This window comes from Cystoisospora suis, assembly GCF_002600585.1.
Source record: "Cystoisospora suis strain Wien I chromosome Unknown contig_796, whole genome shotgun sequence".
In the NCBI taxonomy this organism is placed as follows: Eukaryota; Apicomplexa; class Conoidasida; order Eucoccidiorida; family Sarcocystidae; genus Cystoisospora; species Cystoisospora suis.
The window spans coordinates 1-20,606 of record NW_027153597.1 but is presented as its reverse complement, the minus strand read 5'-3'; the positions used below and the strand labels follow the sequence as shown (position 1 = coordinate 20,606).

The 20,606-nt window shown below is 42.9% G+C and overlaps 2 protein-coding genes across 2 annotated transcripts; both read left to right on the top strand.

Moving 5' to 3' along the window:
- Positions 1–3,626: 3,626 nt before the first annotated feature.
- Positions 3,627–13,194, top strand: CSUI_001928 (uncharacterized protein; the record flags this gene model as incomplete). Its single annotated transcript, XM_068062131.1, has 5 exons — positions 3,627–4,077; positions 4,805–8,975; positions 9,732–10,540; positions 11,738–11,904; positions 13,072–13,194. Coding segments are annotated over exons 1-5 (5,547 nt in total), but the record flags the coding sequence as incomplete, so codon positions are not given.
- Positions 13,195–15,808: 2,614 nt separating this feature from the next.
- Positions 15,809–20,319, top strand: CSUI_001927 (dead deah box helicase domain-containing protein; the record flags this gene model as incomplete). The annotated part of the gene is made up of 2 exons (XM_068062130.1): positions 15,809–19,498; positions 20,259–20,319. Coding segments are annotated over exons 1-2 (3,120 nt in total), but the record flags the coding sequence as incomplete, so codon positions are not given.
- Between the last annotated feature and the right edge of the window lie 287 nt (positions 20,320–20,606).

Genomic DNA, 20,606 nt, shown 5'->3' with positions numbered 1-20,606 from the left:
CGTAGCTTTTTACAGATAACGATACATCTCGAAAAAGAGTAGTTCTCTTTGCCGAACAGTACGGACGACTTGCTGTATGAGGCCTTGTGAGGAACAACTGTCACCGTCAGAGGAGATAGATCGAGAAAGGCAAGAAGAAACGCTAGGCCTTGAAGTAGACCATCAGCTTCTTTTTGTTTTCCCATGAAAGAAATCTTATCTGGAGGTCTATTCCTGTTCTTGCCACAGGACCTTCTGATCTAACAGTCATGACAATTCGTCATGAGCGCAAAATGAGCGAGGCATCTCTCTATCTATCTACCTCTCTCTCTCTCTCTGTATACTTGTATACTAAGATATGCATGTGTATAAATCTTTGTAAATCTATCTCTCTATACATCATCCACATTTGCGCGGTATATCTTTGTAGACAGGCCTAGATAGATAGACAGATAGAGTCGTGTATGAGTAGCATATGATTGAAAGAAAAGAACAGATATAGATAAAGAAGAGTGTGGAATGACGAACTCCCTCGCTGCTAGCCGATCTCTTCGCAATGAAAAAGACGCTTATAGAACCCATGATAAGCATATACACAGAAAGTCATACCTATACTCGGTGTCTGAAGGAGAAGGAACTCATGAAGTAAGTGAGTCCTCGTAGTCTCGCTGTGTCTATATCACTTGGGTTTTTCTCCAAGTAAGTGTACTAAGGATGATATCTTCTATAGATACAGATATATATCAGGTCGAGTAGAAAGCATCTCTCTCTTTCCTTCTTGGTAAGATGAGCGGAACCTCCTTCAATCGACTCGGTGTCATTTTTCTTCTCGTACAGATGTCTATCACAACACATGGACTCCATCTATCGATTCATCTGTCTGTCTAACTCTCTTCGCTTCTCTTTCTTAAAGATTGTCTTTTCATGAAGATGCATCCTTAAACTCACCTAGTCTTCCCCCCGAGCTTCTCTCCGCTATAGGAAAGAGAAAGATAGAAAGGAAGAAAGGAAGAAAGAAAGTCTTTTTTTTCTTTTCTTCTGTTAAGATGACATTTGAATAGAAAACAGTGAGTCAATTTCCTTATCCTCCACCCCCGACCACCTCTGAAGAAGAAAGAGAAAACTCTTCACTCCTTGTTCTCCCGGTCTCTTCTTCCTCACCTTTAGCTCCTTCTTCGGATCTCTTCCGGGCTGCGTGTCATTGCACGTCTCTTCGTCTTTTCTATTCCTGTGTTTGGCTTCTTTCTTTTTCCTTAAGATCTTGAAAGAGAGAAAGATGAAAAAGAAAAAGAAGAAGGTGCCGCGAGAGAACAAGCATGTCATCAGATCATCTCGGGACTTGACGAGGCCTTGAGAAATGTAGGAGCTTCTCCACCTCGCCCAGACATCTTTCCACCTTCTTCTTCTTCTTCTAGTCTATCTTCTTCTCATCAAGAGAGAAAGATGAATGGAGTCGAGAGCTTCATACTTAACGCAGAGTAAGCTTCAACCTCTTCTTTCTTTTACACTTGTCCTTCTTCTTTCTTATGGGAGTCCACGACAATTTTCTTCTCTCTCAACTCCTTTTTCTTCTTTTCAAGCGGAGTCTCCCCTCTGCTTTACTTCGTGCTACTGTAGGGAGTACATCGTACACATACAGAGTCTATCCATCTGGAAGTATACAGATATCTATATACATAGCTTCATATTCGCAGATCTATTCTAGATATGTATACACATGTAGATATATATGGATCTAGTTAGGTATGAAGGGTGTATGTATGTATGTACATAGAAGTTTGCTAAACACGCTAGTGTGTCTCTAGGGAAAAAAAGAACCATTTTACCTCTTCGGTAACCCATCCTTTCTCCCCACTCTTTCGCAAGAGAAAGAAAGAAAGAAAGAAAGAAGAAGAAGAGAGAACAAAGACGGGTATCTCCTCTCTCTTGGAAACGTCAAGATAGGCAAAACTGGGAGAGGCGCGTAACGTTCCTTCTTCTTGTTCTTTATTCTTCTTCTATCCTATTTTCTCGTGTCTTATCTTATGCAAAGCTCCACTGCACCATACAGACCCTGTCTAGAAGAACAAGAGAGGCTCCAATCGAAAGAAAAGAAAGAAGAATCCTTTCTCTACCCTTATGAAGATCGAATGACACAGAACCCCGTCAGGAGTGTAGATACACTCTCTAGAGATGAAGCTTTAAGAAGGATTTTCTCCTTGCCTTCTTTGATTTCGTCGAGTCATCTAACTCAAGGGTCTGAAATACAACAGAAAGGACAAGAGAGAGAAGTAGAAGAAGTAGAAGAAGAAGAAGATCTATGTTATTTTGAGAATCCTGAAGACCCCGAGTTCCATAGAGGTTTAAGTCGCCGTCAGCTATCTGTCGAGTTGAAGCTAGTACATGATATGCTCATAAACCTTATGGATTCTGAAGTGTCATCTACTATGGTGAAAGAAAGAAAAGAAGAGGAAGAAGCAAAAGAAGAACACCGAAGTCGGAGAAGAGAAGAAGAAGAGGAAGAGGAGGAGGAGGAGGAGAGAAACAGAAGGGGGAAAGGCAGAGAGAAGATTCCTTCTTCTTCTTTACGTTCTCATCGACCGCTTCACAGTGAAAACAAGAATCCTCAGGAAAGAGAGAAGATACACGAGTGGGAGAGAGAGGAAAGAATAGAGAACAAAGAAGGAAGCAGAAGAACCGAAAAAGGGGAAAAGAAGGGAATCTACACACTTGATCTAAAGAACATTTACAATCCTGAGAGAAGACAGAGAAGGATCTTCACCTCTCCACTGCGTTATTCTTCTTCTCAGAATTCCAAACAAGAGAAGAAGATCGAAGAAAGCTATGAAAGGATTCGTAGATCGAAAGGACCAGCAAAAGGAGGAGAAGAAGAAATATTAAAGTCTTCTTCTGAAGAGAGAAGAAAGATGGTATCAAGGAATGACTCTGAAAGAAAGCTCAGAGATGTGCCTTACTGTTCTATTCTGCTGAAAGATGGCTGGAAGTTAAAGAAAGAAATCTCTTCTTTGCCGTGGAATGCTCCTGGCTACAAGCCCTTCAAAGAACCACAAACTCTTCTTCCTTCTCTACAAGAAGAGCAGAATGCTCATGATCGACAAGAAGAGCCCCGTCACCGCTTCAAGAGAAGCACAAGTTTCATAGAAGAAGAGAAGAAGCGAGAGAATGAGCTAAGGCATAACAAGATAAGCAAGAAAAACATAGAAGAAGAAGAAGGAAGATTCGTAAAAGGACGTAGAGAAAGAGAACAAGAAAAGGAAAGCCGAGAGGAAGAGGAAGAAGAAGAAAAAATGAAAAGAGAAAGAAGAAAGGAGAAAATTCCAACTTTTTCCTTGAATACCATTAGTAGGCAGTCTCTTCGTGGATCTCTTCCGTCTGGGCGGGTCTTGACGAGATCGGCAACTACATCTCTCCCACATGGATGGTACGAAGATTCTTCAGAGAGAGCTTCTTCTAACTATCCATATGTTTATTCTCGTTGTCGAAAGGAAGCTGTAGAAGAAGTAGACGGAGAAGAACTCTTTCCAAGAAAAAGAGAAAGAATATACAATAGTGATGCTCATGAAAGAGAGACACGGCATGATAGAGATGAGAAGAGAATCCTCTTCATGAAGAGACGGGCGGTTTCTATGCCTGTTTTATCGAAAGAGAATCCTTCATCCTCTTCACATCGTAGAAAGAAAACCTTTCAGCAGAATGACGACGATAACGATAATGGAAGAAGAGAAGAGAGAAAAAACGACCGTTCTCTGATCTTACCTCGTCACCATCACACACCTTTGAGTAGGAAGACTTCAGGTGTACATACACCTCAGAGACATGGCATGCGATCCAACTCGAGACTAAGAGAGATTGAGGAAGAAGACCATGAGAGAGAGAAAGGACAAAACGATCAGGATTATCTTCTCTTTGCTCACTCGACCCATGAAGATGAAGAAGAGGAAGAACGCGCCAGTTTCTTCTCTTCTTCTACAGTCATGAGTACTAGAGGATCTCTTGTACCTGGAGCGGAAGAAGAAGAAAGAAGAGAGATGATGATGTTAAAGAATTCTTCCCAACAGAAAACCCATCTAATCCCGTCTAGAAAGAAAGGCATCAAAGGTAAGGACATGCTTGTTTCATCTTCCTTCTCATAAATCTCATTGAGACTTCCTCTCATTCCTTTCTTTCTTCCCTTGCAATCCATCGACCCTTCTTCTTTCCTTTCTTCTTTTCCCTCTCTTTCTGGAACCCATCGATCTAGTTGATTAGATGACAAAGAGACTGCTCCTACTATCTCTATTCGCACACATAAATACTTGATCAAGAGACTTACTGCTATACAGCGGCTCTCTCCTAGTCTATATATCTTCATCTACTGCGTATGCATTCTCATACAGATAGCATTCATATCTAAGTGCCTCACCTCTTTACTATGACGTCTCTTCAGTCATCATGTCTGAGTTCATACACATCTGGTCCTCCTCATCTCTATCCCCATTTCCTTCACTTCTCTCAACATAGATACAAATCTACCCATAGAGCTATAGGTAGAATCAGACCGATCACGTATATCTGCCTATCTCTATAAACAAATAGGAATACAGGATTGCCATCTCTCTGTAGGGAGAGAGAGAGAAATAGCCAGTTTGACTCCTTCCTTCTTTGTGTTTCTGTAATCTTGATTCTTCTTGAAGAAGAAGAAGAAGCGTAATGGATCATAGATGTATTCCTATCACCCTCTATATGTCTCTAGTGTAAAGAAACGTCTCTCTCTCTCTTTCTTTCCTTCCTTCCTTGCTTCTTTCTCTTCTTTCTTTCTTTTTCAATCTCTCTCTTCTAATGATAGGTATTTGTATCGATAAACATCTCTCTTCCCCTCGAAGTTCTCCGAACACCACTCCTACAGTCGATGCTGAATCGCATTCCCATACCAATGGCTCTTCTTTCTTTATCGTCTTCTTCTTCTTCTCTCCTCTCTTTCTTCTACCTCGCTTTTCTTTTGCTGATAAAGGTTCTCAGGGAAAACAGAGCATAGAAGAATACTCTTCATTTGACTCTTCAACTGTCAGTACAGCGAACTCAGATGAAGCGGCTCATTCCTATTCTAGCGGTGCATGCACTGGAGAGCCTTCTTTTGATAGGAATATCTCTTCTCGAAGGATTTCCCAGCAAAGAACTCCAAAGAAACAGCCTTCATCGTCTTCTACCTCTTCTTTCGATTCCTTCTCTCCGATCTCTCTTGATAGGCCATTAGACAGAAGAAGCCATAGAAATCTTTCTCGACCCCCTCCTAGGCAGAAAGAAGAAATGAGAAAGAATGAGAGAATCTATAACACACCTGAAGAGAGTGAAGAAGAGAAAAGAAGTAGAAGAGAAAGAGGCAGAAGGAGAGAGATGCCATCCGAGAGAAGACTTCTTCGGAGGGCTATGTCTGCTTGTACCAAGGTTCCTTCTTCTTCTTCTTCGTCCTTCTCTTCTTCTACCTTTCGAGATCTAGGGGGAAAAAACCTCTGTAAAAAGATGTCCTATAGTGAACGGCACCAAAGAGGAAGAAAAGATGAAGAGGAAGAAGAAGAAGGAAAAAAGCAAGTGAGAAGATCATCCTATCTCAAGTCAAAATCGCAACCATCGATGAGTATATTCATGATAGACCAGAAAGACGAGCTCTCCTCCATAGATAAGAAAAGACAGAAAAGAAAAGAACAAGGGGAAAAAGAAGCAGAAGAAAGGAAAAAGTCTTCACTAGATAATTCCTCTTTCTCTTCTTCCTCTGCTTGTTTCATAAGAAGAAGAAAGTCTCTCTCCACACCGAGTCCAGGAGCGAAGAGAGCCACCTTACCGGAAGGAACGAGTCAAAGCCTGTCTACTGAGAAAGATAGAGATAGAATCCGTTGTAGCTCGATAAGAAGAAGTACAAGGCAGAAAGAAAACGAAGAGGGAGGGGGAGAAGAAGAAGAAGAGGAAAGAACTGACGCGAGGGGAAATCTCTTATCAAGGAGAACCTCAGCATCAGCAGAAGGAAGAAGGAGAGAAAGAAGAAGAAGAGTCTTCTCTTCTTCTCTGTCGACCCAAGACCTGACAAGAAACATAGAAGATGAAAGAAAGAAAGAGAAGGATCGAACAAGAAAGAAAAGCTTCTTTCCTTCTTCTTCTTCCTTTGCGGATACCCCTGATAGGTACGCCAATAGAACGCCGAGAAAGCAAGAGGAAAGCTCTCGGTGCAGTGAGAAAGATCTTGCCAGAAAGAAGATATCTCATATCCATAGAGATAAGAAGAAGACAGATCGAAGTATAAGCGGAGAGAAAGGAGAAAGACGAACTATAGAGAAGAGAGAAGGACATAGGGAGATGAAAGCAGTTAATCTGTCTGAAAGATCGAATGATCCATCCTTGCTTTCACGAAAGATAGAACCCTCCGAGAGAGAAACATCAGGAGAGATTCATGAAGGTGAACATAGAAAAAGAAGAAGTGTTCTTCCTCTTCTTCCTCGTCTTCTGCTCTCTTCATCTTCATCTACTCTCGAAGAAAAGAGCTCCTCTCTCTCTTCCTATCAGCAAGACACACCAACTTCTTCTTCTTCTTTTTATTCTCCATCATCTTCTTCTCCCTACTCTTCCTCTTGCTTGTCGCCTCCTGCCTCTCGTAGTAGGAGAGAGAGAGGCGCTTGTTCTAAGGGGCGAGTTGAAGATGAAGAAGAGGAAGTTGTAGCGCCCAGCTCCATCTCTAAACATGAGCAGGAGAAAGAAAGAAGGAAATCTGAAGAAAGGAGTGCTAGAGAAAGAAAAGAGAAGAATATGAAGAGATTCGGAAGAAAGGAAGCTTCTTCTTCTTCTTCGTCTTGTATCGACAGTGAGCTTAGACTAGGTGGTCAGAGGAGCATCATTCATTCAAGGGAAAGAAAGGAAAATATCTCTCCTTCTTCTTCTACTATGGAGCTTCTTTCTTCTTCTTCATCCTCACAGAGAACTGCTAAAAGAAGAGAGACTTGCCAGGACAGATGGGAGAATCGTGATCTTCACGGTGAGAAGGAGTTCTATGAGAGGAAGACCGGTAAGAGAAATGAAAGAAGAGTCAAAGATATGCACGGAGAAAGGACAAAAGAAGAAGAAAAAGAAAGAACGACCCGATGGGATGGCAATGAAGGAGAAGAAAACGAAGAAGAAGAAGAACAAGAAGAAGAACTAAGAGACAATCCTTCTTCATCTTCTTCCTCTTCATCCTGTTTCTCTCTTTCAGACTTTCCTGTGAAGAGTGTGCGAGCGCGTGTCTTTCGGATCGTCAAGTGTAGAAAAGCTCGCAAAGATAACCTTGAAGAAAGAGAAGAAAAGATTGAAGAAGCCTTCCGTGGAAAAGAGGAAGAAGATAGGTATGCTGTACATCCATCAGGTAACATGCCGATCATCTCTTGTGTATCTTCCTCTTCGCCTATGGTTGGTGTATGTACACCTGAGAATCTCTCCTCTAGTAGCCTAGATGACTCGTTTTTCTTAAGCCTCGTAAACAAGCAAAATTTCTCACATCAAGAGCTTCAGAGAAGAGCAAGGAGAGTGAAGAATGAAGAAGAAGAATTCTATCATACAGAAAAGGAAAAGAGAAGACTAAGAATAGAAAAAGAGATAGACAAGAAGACGAAAAGTGAGAAAGAATCTCCTTCTCCCTCCTCGTCCGAACACAAAGAACCACTGAGGCGGGGAGATCACCCGAAGCACTCAGATAGCTATAAAGACCTGGATGAAAGAAAAGAAAAAGAAGAAGAGGGAGAAAGCCTTCTCTTGGGGAGACCTAGAAAGAATGGGGAACGAGAGAAAGAGGAGGAAGAAGAAGAAGACTCTTTTCCATGTTCTTCCTGTATAAAGAAAGGAGAAATCCGAGAAGAAGAACAGAGAAACCAAAACAGCTTCAATCTTTCTTCACGACATATGAGTCTTCAACAGCTTCAGACAGAAGGAAAGAAGAAAGAGAAGAATCTATCTCTTCTTCTTTCTGATAGAACGAGAGAGACACTCTCTTCCATTCTCAGCACTGATAGCCAGGTGTCTTGGCAGAAGACTCTCTCTTCTGGGGTGTGTGTACAGGAGAAGGGTGACGACCAAGACGAAGAAGAAGAAGAGAAACATTTTATCAAGGAACAGCTGAGAGAGAAGAGATTTCTTGGCAAGGGTAATGGAAGAGAAGAAGTCTTAGCTGAAGTTCTGCAGGGCCGTTCTCTGGAAGGAATCGAGCGTCCTGACGGTAGAACCCCGAGAGAAGAAAAGGTCTGTTCCTCTCTTAGGGTCTCCAAAGAGAAAGAAGAAGAAGAAGCTGAAGATGAGGAGGAGGAGGAAGTAATAGAACTGACTATGGAAGCTATAGAGGATGTAGAGGCTGTGACGGATCTCGATGAAAGAAGAAGAACAAGGGGATGGGTAGAGGGGGAGAAAGCCGCCGAGGAAGAAGAAGAAGAGAGAGAAGAGACGGACAAGAAGAAGAAGAAGAGAATTTTAGTTGTAGAAGACGAACTTCACGGGAGAGCATTCACGAGTGTCGATTCTAATACAAGATGTTTCACAGGATTAAGAAAGAAAGACGCGAGTCTAATAGAAGAAGAAGAAGAGATGGATGGACCGAAACAAGAAAAGAAGAAGAACAGGATGAGAGAAGGAGATCACGGCATGATAGGAAACGGAGACGATGAGGAACGAGAAGTTGATAAGAAAAGAGGAATAGACAGAAATCATGGTAGAGCCTCTTCTTCTGCTGGAAGAAGATCAGCGTGTAGAGGAGAAGAAGAAGCAGAGCTAGAAGAAAGAATGAAGAGAAAGGAAGAAAGGAAGGAGGAGAATGAGAAAAAGACTTGTGAGAAGGAAACGAAAGAAGAAAAAGAAAAGAAGGAACAGACAAATCCACGAGGGAAAGAAGAAGAGGAAGAAGAAGAAGAAAGAGAAAGAAAAAGAAAAGATCTTGAGAGATGGCTGGGATATCGCTCAGTTCTGGAGGTTCCTATGCATGGCGACGCTGTCATTACACCTGACAAGCAGTACGTCACTCCAACTGCATACACGCTCAGATACACAAAAAAATAGATACCCATAGATTCACCTGTTGGTATAGATATCTAGACATCCCCTCTAATTCTACCTGCATGACTATCTAACCATGCATATATGCGCATATGGATATTCTTAGAGTGTGTATAGATAGACCGACTTATATATGTATAGATATAGACGTCTATTTAGATATGTCTCTATACTTGTCTACATAGACTCGGAGAATCACTTCACTACGGGTCTTCATATGTAGGCGACGAAGTGTCTTTGTACGTTTCGTTCGTAGACAAGCTTTGACTCTAGATCTTCCTACCTTCGCTTTTGATTTGTATGAAACGCTGGATGTCTGTCTGACTGTTCAGGTATGGATGAGGTGTATGTACACCATGGATCATATCTAGTCACACTTTTCTCTCGATATACATGCATATGGGCATCTATTGATCTACTTGTCTCTATATGTTGCTATCTATCCACATCAATTTAAGTAGAGCTATCTGTATTGATCAATTCATCCACGTGTCTCCTATCTCTGTATATGTTTCTGGTCTGTCTATCTTTCATTAATGTATAGATCTACCTATCCATCTATCATTCTAGCTGAACCTACATCCCTCTCTATGTATGTATCTATCTCTATCTCCCTACGTCCATATATCTCTTTTTCTTCATCTCCGGTCTCTTTCTCTTTCTTTCTTTCCTGCCTCGTCTTTCATTCCTGTCTCCTTGTTACTTCACTACAGGGCGGAGAGAGAAAGACAAGAGAAGAACTTCCTTCTTCGCTCTCTCTCACGGAGACAGCATCTCCTCGCTAAACATCGTTCAGCCTCCAAAGATGCGGAAGAAGGAGAAGAAGAAGAGAAACACCTTAGATCATCTTCTTCTTCTACTAGCCATCCACGTCACTTGCATCTCCCAAAGACGTCTCCCTCTTCTGTTCTCTCACACCATACCTTCTCCGCAGATAAGCCGAATCGTGATAGCCGGCAACACCAAGAAGGGAACCTAAGAAAGAAATTCGCACTAGGGGCGGCAGTTCCTCAGAGATCTTCTCTCTCATCGTTCTCATCCACTTCTTCTACTGTCTGCATTCCCCCGAGACACACTTCCTCCTACTTTTCTTCTTCTTCTTCTCTTCGAAATCAAGGAGGAGGTAGCTCTTCATTAGCTTCTTCTTCTTCTTTCTCTAAGAGAGAAAAGAGGCTAGCTCACGATCCTGTAGTCGCTCTAGGGGACTTTGAGGTTCCTTGCTGTCCTTCTCCTTGTTCTTCTTCTTCTTCTTTATCTCTTGCAACTCCCCTCGTCCTCTCTTTCGAGAAGCATAAGAGAGAGAACAGGAAGAATGAAGAGGAAGAAGAGAAAGATACACAGAAACAACAGAGAGAAAGGGAAGACAATAGAAGATGGCTACCACGAATAAGAGAAGAAGAAGAGGATGAGAAGATGAGGAGGGAGAAGAAGGAGCAGAGAAGAGAAGGAGCGAAGAATTCTCTTGGGTCTGTCTCGAATCGCGCTATTGTGTGTAATGCTCTTAGGCAAGTATGTCTTGCGGGTAGGTACTACGAGAAACAAGGAAAAGAGAGACCTACAGATAGAGAGCTACTAGCAGAGGTCATGTAATAGAATGAAAACGAAGAGGTCCAGGAGAGATAACGCAGAGGGAAGATGCTGAAGGATCAGCGAGAAACAAAGAGAGGAAGATCTAACTGTATTTCCTACCTTATTAGTCCATTGACTGACCTTGCAGCGTACTATATATAGGTGTGAGCTACAGGGAAAGGGAGAAGAAAGAAAGAAGGAAAGGAAGGAAGAAGAAGGAGAAGAAAGAACGACCTAGGCGAGATAGATAGAGAGATAGATACATAGGTCCAAGTGGAAGTGTTTTTTTCTTGTTCATTGGCGCCTTCTCATGTTAGTATTTTCCTACTTTTTCTTTTTCTTCTTCCCTTCCTCTCCCTCCTTCTCCTTGTCTCATTCTCTTTCTATCGGAGGTCAAGCTGAAGCAAGCTGAAAGAAGAAGAAGTAGAAGCAGCAGTTCATCTACTTCAATCACACTTGATTCTTCTTGTTTTCAACACTTCATGCTTTCTATCTCAGCAGCAGTGCGAAGATTCTTCATTCCTATCTCTTCATTTCTCTTTATCCCTGTCTTTCTCTTTCCCTCTCTCTCGCTATCTTTCTTTATCTCCCTTTCTTTCATACGTGCTTTCCAGTTTTCTTTGCTTGGTCCTTTACGTCATCCACCGATCTGCGTATACCCACTATAGCCTCCCTCCCCCTTGCGTTCTTCTCCTTAGCTCTATGTGCACCTACATAGATATATATAGAGAGGAAGATAGATTTAGGAGGTATAGGAGGAGATGTACGTATCCATATGCATATATATATGTATGTAGATATATCGATGTATAGGCAGGCACAAGTATCTTGAGGAGAAATAGCTTAGAAACAGAGGGGGAGAGCGAAGAGAAATATGTCCCAACTGTAAATGACAAAGAGGAACAGGAGCCTTGTCTTCTTCTCTTCTTGTTCTTCTTTCAATGTCTTTATCCTCCGTCTTTTCTTCCTGTCTATCTCTCTCTTTCTTTTCCTTTCTCTATCGTTTTCTCTTTTCGGTCTTCTATTCTCTGACGTAGTTGGGAGTTGCTCTTGTGTATCCTTTATAGAGCCATACTCTTCCTTCCCGTACAGAGCTTTCTTTCTCTCCTTCCTTTCTTTCTTTCTTTCCTCTCCCCTGATGTGCATGTAGGAGAATTGAACAGAGAGAGACGTCGGATCTTGCTATCGTGTTTTAATTCCCACTGGATGGATTATCGGCTCTTCTTGATTCTCCTAAAGAACACTGTAGGGGGAGGGGGGGGCCATGAACTGAGAGCTCTCTATGCTCATGATCCTACTCGGAGAGGATTTATCAAGGTAAAGAAGGACACACGATGGAGAAAGAAAGAAAACAACTTCTTCTTTCTCTTCTTCTTTTCTTCTTCTCTCGTAGAAGAGGTGGGAAATCCAAGCTCGGATACTGTCGTGATAGATATCGAAGGTGCGCTAGCACTTCTCATACGACTTCTTGCTTACCCAGCTTCTCTCGATTGAAGAAGAGGTTACAGAAACTCTTCAATTCTCTCTCCCTCAACATGTAGATAGGTTTGAAGAAGGCTGTACGGGTAGATAAGGCGAGTGGCTAGCTTTCATATAGAGAAGAGTTCTCGAATAGGTTGGATGTATGGATCTTATCATACTAATTCTGATACTCTCTCTCTCTCTCTGAGAATGGCTTCCCTCCAGACTTTAGCTTGTACATACCTCGCCAAGAGAGAAAGATACACTCGACCAAGTGAAGAAGAAATGTTAAAGAGAGATGTGAAGGAAATCTCCTAGATCACTCAGTCGCGGTGGTTGCCACGGTGTATATACACCTGTGTATAGATCATCATGTAGGTCTGAAGGCTGTGTATCTCCATAAATTTCAACTCTTTCTTCATGTGGCATCGATATAGAGAGAGACTTACATGTTTATCTAGCTGTGTATGTATGGTATGATCAAAGAAAGTCTTCTTTCTTCAAGACTTCTCCAGTTTCTTTCTTTCCGTTTTTTTTCTCCCCCCTTTGAGAGATGATCGAGTGTACATACAGAAGAATAACAGACAAGAGAGTTTTCTAGTCAGCTGGAAAGCGACGCATTCTCATCATTAACTCTTGCATAATTCACTTCAGTCTAACTTCTTTCATTTTTCTTGTACCTTCTCCGGAGAAAGAAACAAGAGTGGGAAAGATGCTCTATACCCGGAACTTCTACAACCCTGGCCCGTGTAGATACACTTGCCAGGTGTCTATACAGTAGAAGGCTGTATGGAGCTTTCCTTATACACACTTTCCCAAGACAAGCCGGAGGAGGCAACGTAAGAGGTGTCGCTTCTAAACGTGAAACTAGGACACTTATCAATACATCTATATAGATATAAATATATGTACAGATATATATATATATATACATACGTGAGACATCTATCTGCTTACATGAACTGAGACTATTTGGCTCATCGTCGTTCTTCTTCTTTCTTTTCTTTCTCTCTTTTCTTCTAGGTAGCTCAAGTCTCTCCGTCTCCTGCGACTTTGAAAGAAGATCAAGTCGAGAAGATGTTTCGATATGACTGCGCCCGAAGATGTTTTTCTTGTATAGAAGGTGCTAGGACCTTCAGTCCTCTAACTGTAGGAGTCACGCTCAAGTGGACATACACTCCAGCGAGTTCTTCTTCCACTAGTCTCTCAAAACTTTTCTAGCGAGAGATACAGGCCTCCTAAGAAAGCCTGGATTCTCCTATCTTAGTTGCCTCACGATAGAGAAAAAGGTTGCTTTTGTTTCCAGACAGAGCAGGCGTTCTTTCTCTCTCTTTTCTCCAAAGAATGTTTTCTTTTGATCCACATAGTTATCATTCCTAGCTCACGTGTTTGGGCGAGGATGTCTGTGTAAGTTGTCTCTCTACATACTTAAGTATATATACACATCTATACGTTACGGAGAAAGATTACACATGGAGAGAGAGGTAGATACGTCTGTGGGTCCTTACAGCATCACTTGTATGTCTGTGCATGTGCAAAGGGCGGTTCGGTCAGGAAAGTGTTTCGAATCACCGCATGTGCTTTCCCTTAAAGAAATCCTTTTTGCTTAGCACCACAGTCGATAACTTTCCCGTTGAAAGAAAGAAGTGTAGATGGAGGTCTCGAGAGAGCTTCTCGAGCAGAAAGAAAGAGCCGGGAAGGAGATAAAGCAGGAGACGTCTATGGAGGTCTCATGTTCTTAATATCATTCTTACAATAAGAAGAAGAGAATGGTATCATGGAGCCTGGTATGAGGAAGACTTCCAAGGAGAGGGAGATTCAGAGAGAATAGAAAAGAGAAAGGCAGTGCATCGCTTTCACAGTCTTCCACGCGCTATACTCTCTCATGTATAACGAAAGAGAGAGGATCTTCCGGTAGGAGTGGAGACGATTCGGAAGAGATAGAGAGAGAGAGACCGATTTGAGACGGAGAGGAGAGCCCCTGGTTGAGACTGTTCGTAGGAGAGGCAAAGAGAATGAAGTGTAGAAGTTGCTTTTGTCACGTACTGTTTTTTCTTTGTGGAAAGATGGTGTAAATGGATGTGAGAAAGATGCCTTTCTTCGATTTGACGTGATCCTTGGAGTTTCTGTGGATGTGAGACGACATGCATATGACCTATCTATCTGTCTATGGATGAAGTTGAGAGAGGGCTGGTAGTCCCTGCGTGCGTAGATCAAAGAGTCGCTTTTTACTGCAGAGAATTGGTGGTGAAGAATTCTCTCTTCCTTCTCATCTTGACAAAGTCCCCTTAGAAGCCTCAAGTTCGTTGGTTTCGAGGAGAGAACGGATCGAAGGCAGTAGTCGTTCCAGTGTACATACACCTCCACTTTCACGTCCACATGGAAGATGTTTTTCCAAGGAACTCCAGTCGTAGATATCCTTTCTTCTCTCCGGTGATAGACAGCGACGCTGTCTGTCTCCTCTCTGCGCGGGAGAATGAGATTGTAGTAGGAAAGAACTCGCTGGTCTGTTTCGACGTAGAAGCGGAATGAAGTTTGAAAGCTTTATGATACACAGGTCCTAGAAACTGAAGTCGACCCTCTATGGCGTTGGTTACTAATGACCACCATATAGAAATAAGAGCGGCTTATACTACCTAACCATCGAACTGGATAGAGCTCTCTACATTTGGGTCTTGTCGCTTGCTACACTAGATCCTAACGTCATCCCAGCTGCCCTCTCACTAACGCTTTTCTTTTCATCTCTCTTTTGGAGTCTATCTTATGATAGGCTTCTCTTCTACCTGTGTAGCTGAGGGCCTCCCCGAGAGATCTTGCTCTCTTTGTCGCGAAACAACCTCTGGTCAGATCAACGAGACTGCATGCAGGAGATTTCTTAGGTTAAAACATCAACTCGCCGCACACATCAATCAGAGTGAAAGAATAGATTCCTGAATAAGTAAGAGAGATGATATCTTTCAAGAGAAGTCGACCTCAAGAGAGAGGGGAGGAACTTCTTCCAGGAGCTCTAGATGTAAGGATATCTATCGAAGTAAACGGATATGTTTGTAAACAAGAAGAAAGAGAGAGAAGAGTGAAACAGGTTTCGTCATATTCATCTCCAAGAAGAAGAAAAGGAAGAAGATGACCCTCATCTCCTCTTCATGCTGTTGGGTGAAAGTCTTTCTTCTTTCTATCCATGGGAAGAGCTGAAGCATCTAACGCTTTTTGAAAGAAAGGAAATTCACAGGAGATACAACTATCAAGATTCTTCCTTATTCTTCTTCTTCCCCTGCCGAGCTCCCCTAACCTAACCTCTTTCCCGATAAGCCTACCACTACGAAGGCTCTCAATCCAAGCCACGTTAGATCTTTTCTTCGATAGAGGGAAAAAGGAAGTTCCTCCCTCCCTTGCTTTTCTTTCGTTTCCTTCTCACGGGAACTCCTCGCCGTAGCACAGAGGAACGACTAGACTGGCTATTTACGTATACATCCACTGCAAGATCTTTCATTCCACTGTAAGAGAATCTAGGGGAGTAGAGAAAGAGAGGTCTTGCCTGCAACGATAGATCAGAGACAGAGGGTGTGTGTGTGTCTCTCCTTCCCTCTCCCTTTGAGTCTTATCACGCATGCAAGGAGACTCATAACGCTCTCTAGGAGCAAGAGGAACAGGTAGAGAAACACATTCCCGCCCTGGTAGTCATTAGAATAGATGGATGGATCGATAGATGCATGCATGATGAAGGATCGACCAAGCGATAGATCTGCAACGACCGATCAATCGATTGAATGATCAGCCGTATCTCGCGGCTGAACAATACCGGGGCAGAGACAGCAGACCTTCTTCATCTGGCGATTTCTCACGGAATTTTACACTTCTTCTGCAAGACGTATGGCTCTAACTTCTTTCCTCTTGCGTTCTGCTTGTCTTCCGTCTGAACTTCTCTGTTCTCTTCTCTCACGAGACATTCGTACAGACATTTCGAGTTCATTCATGGCCTCAGCAGTGTAGTTACACCCGCGGGGAGATGTGACGGCGGGAGAGGCCGTGGAGGCGAGGAAGAATCGATGGCTATGCATCGAACTAACCCACTAAGCCTTCTCTCTCTCTTCATTCTTCCTCGGAATTCTTTGGTGTCTTGCCTTTTTCTTGGCGATTGCTTTCTCACTCGGGGCTACACGCCCTCCAGGATGTCTCCCTACTCTTCTGTCTTTGCTTTCTACTTTCTTCGGGGAGAGAGACGGGTTCTATCTCTCTAAGATGATCTCCCGGTGGAGTTGTCTTCATGATGGAATAGAATCGGCAAAAGAGAGAAGCTTCGTGCTTCTTATTGAAAGAAGACTTGCGGATCTTTTCTCCAGCATGTTTGATAAGAGAGAGACACACGAGGAGGATGTCTTGCAGCGGGTCTTATGAAGACACAGAAAGAACCTCGATCCAACAGTTGCTTCGATTCCCTTCACAAGAATGAAGAGAAACGAAGGGAGAATTGTGTCTCTTCTTACACACCTCCAGTGAATCTACACCTGGCGCATAGAGTCCCTTTCTCTCTCTTGGATGACGGAGAGACACACCGAGAGATAGACAGGATGAAGGCTCACTCTATGACCATTCCATCTGTAGGAGATCTCTTCCCTCTTGTTAAACCCCTCAAACTGTCTCTTTATCATTCCTATCATTCTTCGCAATTCCTCTTCCCTTGGGTTACTGGTTTAAAGCTCTTTCTTTCTATCCTTTGTCTCCATACTTTCTCAACAGATGCAGGAGTAGAATATGTCCTCGCAACTTCCTTCTCCTCATCTTTTAGAAAATCAACTTTTCTAACTGCGATTCCAGGCTGGAATGAAAGACACCAGACAAATGGGGTGTATGTACAGCCGCGCTATCCTCCTCCTCCGTCGGGGGAGAGGGTCTCTACACAGAAAAGAGAAAGTCGATCTTCTCATCTTTTCTTCTACGGTGAAGATGGACCAACTATTCTGTCTCATAATCTCTCTTCTTTCTCTCTCCCTTCAGCTTCTTATCGTCCAGGCTCCCTTCTCTCCTCTTCTTATTCTCTCTCTTCTTCTCCCTCGTCTCTCCGGACACCTACAAGAATCTCTCCATCTGTAGGCTTTTACTCCAACGGAGAGACAAGAAGCCTACGGGGCTGCTCAGGTGTCTCCTCGGAAATTCGGTCCTCTTGCCCTTCCTTCCTGAGTGCTCCTCTCCTGTTTTCTTCTCTAGAGAAGAAAGAAATAACTTCTTCGCCTTTAAGAAGAATAGGTGCATGCAGAGATAGAAAACGTTCCTCTCTACAAGCCATTCGGAGCCCTGCTTTTCTCTGTGGATCTATACAGAGGGGGATGGGGAGAAGGTCTATTTACAGTAGGGCGCGTAGCATTCTTTCTGTAGTATCTAGGGGAGGCGGAGGGAGTCGTAGGGATTTGGGGACAGGAGACAATCGATGTAGGCTCATGATGAATGAATCGATGACGCCACTGGACTTTTCTTGTCGATTGGTCTGTTGGGGAGACAAAGAAAGAACTAGTCAGGCAAGAGGTAGAGGGGGATGGAGTCACCTTGAGTTAGGTAGTCATACAGGGAGGGAAAGGGAGATTTCTTCTTCTTCTTCGACTTCGCATTTTTCTTTTCTCTGTGGGGATATAGCTTCTTCTTTTTCGTGTTCTAGCTCTTCAACAATGACCACTCATTCTCTCTCTTCTTCTCCTACTTCGACTTTACTTGAGGCCTCTTCCGATCATCCTTCTCCCCTTCCTCTTCCTCCCTCTTCTCCTCTTTCTCCCTCTCCTTCACCTTCCTCTTCTCCTTTCGCTTCTTCTTCTTCCCCCTCTCCTTCTCCTTCCTCTCCTTCCTCCTCTTCTTCTTCTTCACCCCCTTCTTCTCCTTCACTTCTTTCACCATCATCGTCCAATACACCTCTTTCTTCTTCTTCTTTCTCTTTCTCGTCTTCGCCTTCTTCGTTTTTCTTTTCAAATCCTATCTTTGCAAATCTTCCTCTCCCTCCTTATCTTTCAGCTGCTCTTCACCTTCAAGGTGTCACTTCACCTACGGGCATCCAAGCAGCGTCGATTCTTCTCGGAGCGGCCGGCCAAGATGTTCTTTTGCATGCAGAGACAGGTGGAGGGAAAACCTTCTCTTTTCTTCTTCCTATTCTTCATTGGCACCATCATTCTCAGCAAACAAGTGAGTTTTCTTCTTGCAATAAAAAGAAAAGAACAAGTGACTCTTCTGAAGAATCTCTGGAAAGAAACCTCTCTCAGAAACATTATCGCCTTATATTCGGAGAACAGAAGAGTTCTCCCTCCATCAGCGATCAAAGACATTCTTCGTTTCTCTCGTCGTCTTCTTCTTCTTTATCTTCTAAAGGAGAAGAGAAGAAGAGTTCCAGAGATACTCGTGTACAGAAAAAGGAAAAGAAGAAGAAGAAAGGACGGGGAGAAGGAAGAGCAGACACCTCGACTGATGCATCAGGTGTATGTACACCTGAACCGGTGAGAGGGGAGTCTCAATTACGCAATGAAGAGAATTCAAGGGTTCAAAGAGGAGAAGAAGAACAAGAATATGAAGAAGAAGAAGAGAGACTTAAATCGGAGAGCTTTTTATCTTACGCGGGGTGTCTCGATTCTCCTGAAGTTATCGAAGCTCTCAAACAAGGCTCTGCCTTCTCTCTTATCCTTACACCTACTAGAGAGCTAGCTCTCCAAATCTCTCATGAAATCCACTCTCTTCTACGCACGCACTTCTTCATTCCTCCTCGAAAACGTCCACCAGCTCTCTCTCTCTTCAGGCCAAAGGCAAAGACACCTGAAGAGAAAGAAAAAGAAGACAAGAGAGAAAGGGAAAGAGAGGAAGAACACGGACAAGGAGAAGAGGAACTGAAAGAAGAAGAAGAAGATAGCAAGAGAGGAGAAGAGAGAGAGAGATGTGTTTCCTCTGTCTTTCCTAGTCTTTCTCGAAGACAGACAATTGCAGAGATGATGTATCAAGATATCTATCAGAAGATCGAAGATCTAGAGAGAAAGATAAAGGATCTGACAAAAGAACAAGAAGAGCTTCGGAAGTCCTCTTATCTTGAGGAGAAAGTCAAGCAAAGAAAGCTTGCAGCTCTAGCTGTAAGATTGAGTGGAGCGAAGAGATCTCTAGAAAGAAAGAATGAAGAAAGATGCCTCATAGAGATTCATCTCTCTCAATCTCTAGGAGAAGGCAAACGACCTCGTCTTCTTCTTCTCCTAGATGAACCCTTGAGGTTCATGTCTTCACCTTCTCAAGCAAAAGGAGGAGGAGAAGAAGAAGAAGGAGAAAGAGAAGACTGCGGTGATCAGGGTCATCTGCAAAGACCAGGAGAAAAGACGGATGAGAGAGGAAAGAAGAAGAAGAAGAGTGAGAAGAATAAGATGGAGGAGAATGAAAGCGCGTTTATGTCCGGGCTGAGGAATCCTAGAGAACTTCCGCAGTGGATGAAAGACAAGTACGGAGGAGACAATCGAGACTGCGAGAGAGATAGAAAGATAGATAGAGATAGCTAGCTAGCTATGGATTGAGTCATAAGAAGGTGTCCGTATCTAGGAGGAGATCTCATGATAGCTTATCTAGGTTTCTTTTAGATCCATCCACAGGAGTCCAAGAAAGAAAGAAACGAACGATTGTACTAATGGCCCTAGACGACATACAGAGACAGCATTTCTCTTGTCCGTCTCTCTCTTTTCTCTCTTTCTCTTTCTCTCTCGTCTCTCCCTCTCTCTCTTTTCCTTGTCTTTGTCCCCCTCTTTCTCTTGTTGAGACGACGCCTCTCCAGAGAAGAGGCCGCAAAATCTTCTTGCTCTACTCTTTTCCGTCTTTCTTCTTTCTTGTGTATCTCTTTGCTTGTTCATCTTTTCCTTTCTCTTTTCTTTTCTCCAGTTCGTGAGCGAAGTCTTCTCGTGTGGACCGTCCTCTGTCTTCTCTGTACGCGATGAGAAGGAGGAGGAGGGGTTTCTTTCCTTTCGTCATTGGTCGACAGTTTGTATGGCCGTGAATACTTTTTTCCCTATCTTATCTCTCTCCTTCTCTCTCTATCTCTTTCGCTGTATCTCTCTCCCTTTCTATTTTCTTTTTCTCTTCTTCCAAGCCTTTCTTCTCTGTTCTGTCCTCATTGTCTTCATCTTCCTATTTGCTCGTTCATTTAAAGGAGATTCCATGGTTAAAGTTTTCTCTTGAACTTGGATTCTTTCTTTGCCTTTTGTTTGCAGGATGACTTCTTCTTCCTTCATTCTTGTAGGTGCAGCCCAAGCGTTCAGACAGCTTCTTCTGGTATGTCTTCTCTTCTTCTCTCGTCTTCTCCTCTCCTCCATGCTTGTCTACCCGAACCATCTTCTTTCTCTCACACATCTCTCTATCTGGAGGTCTTTGATCTATCTAGCTATCTGTCTCTGATCTACCTCTTTAATCCGCCTACCTATCTTTATCTATCTATCTACCTGTCTCTATTCTATCTATTCATCGTTGTCCTATCTATCTTTATCTATCTATCTACCTGTCTATCTATCTATCTATCTTTATCTATCTATCTATCGTTAATCTATCTATCTATCTTTATC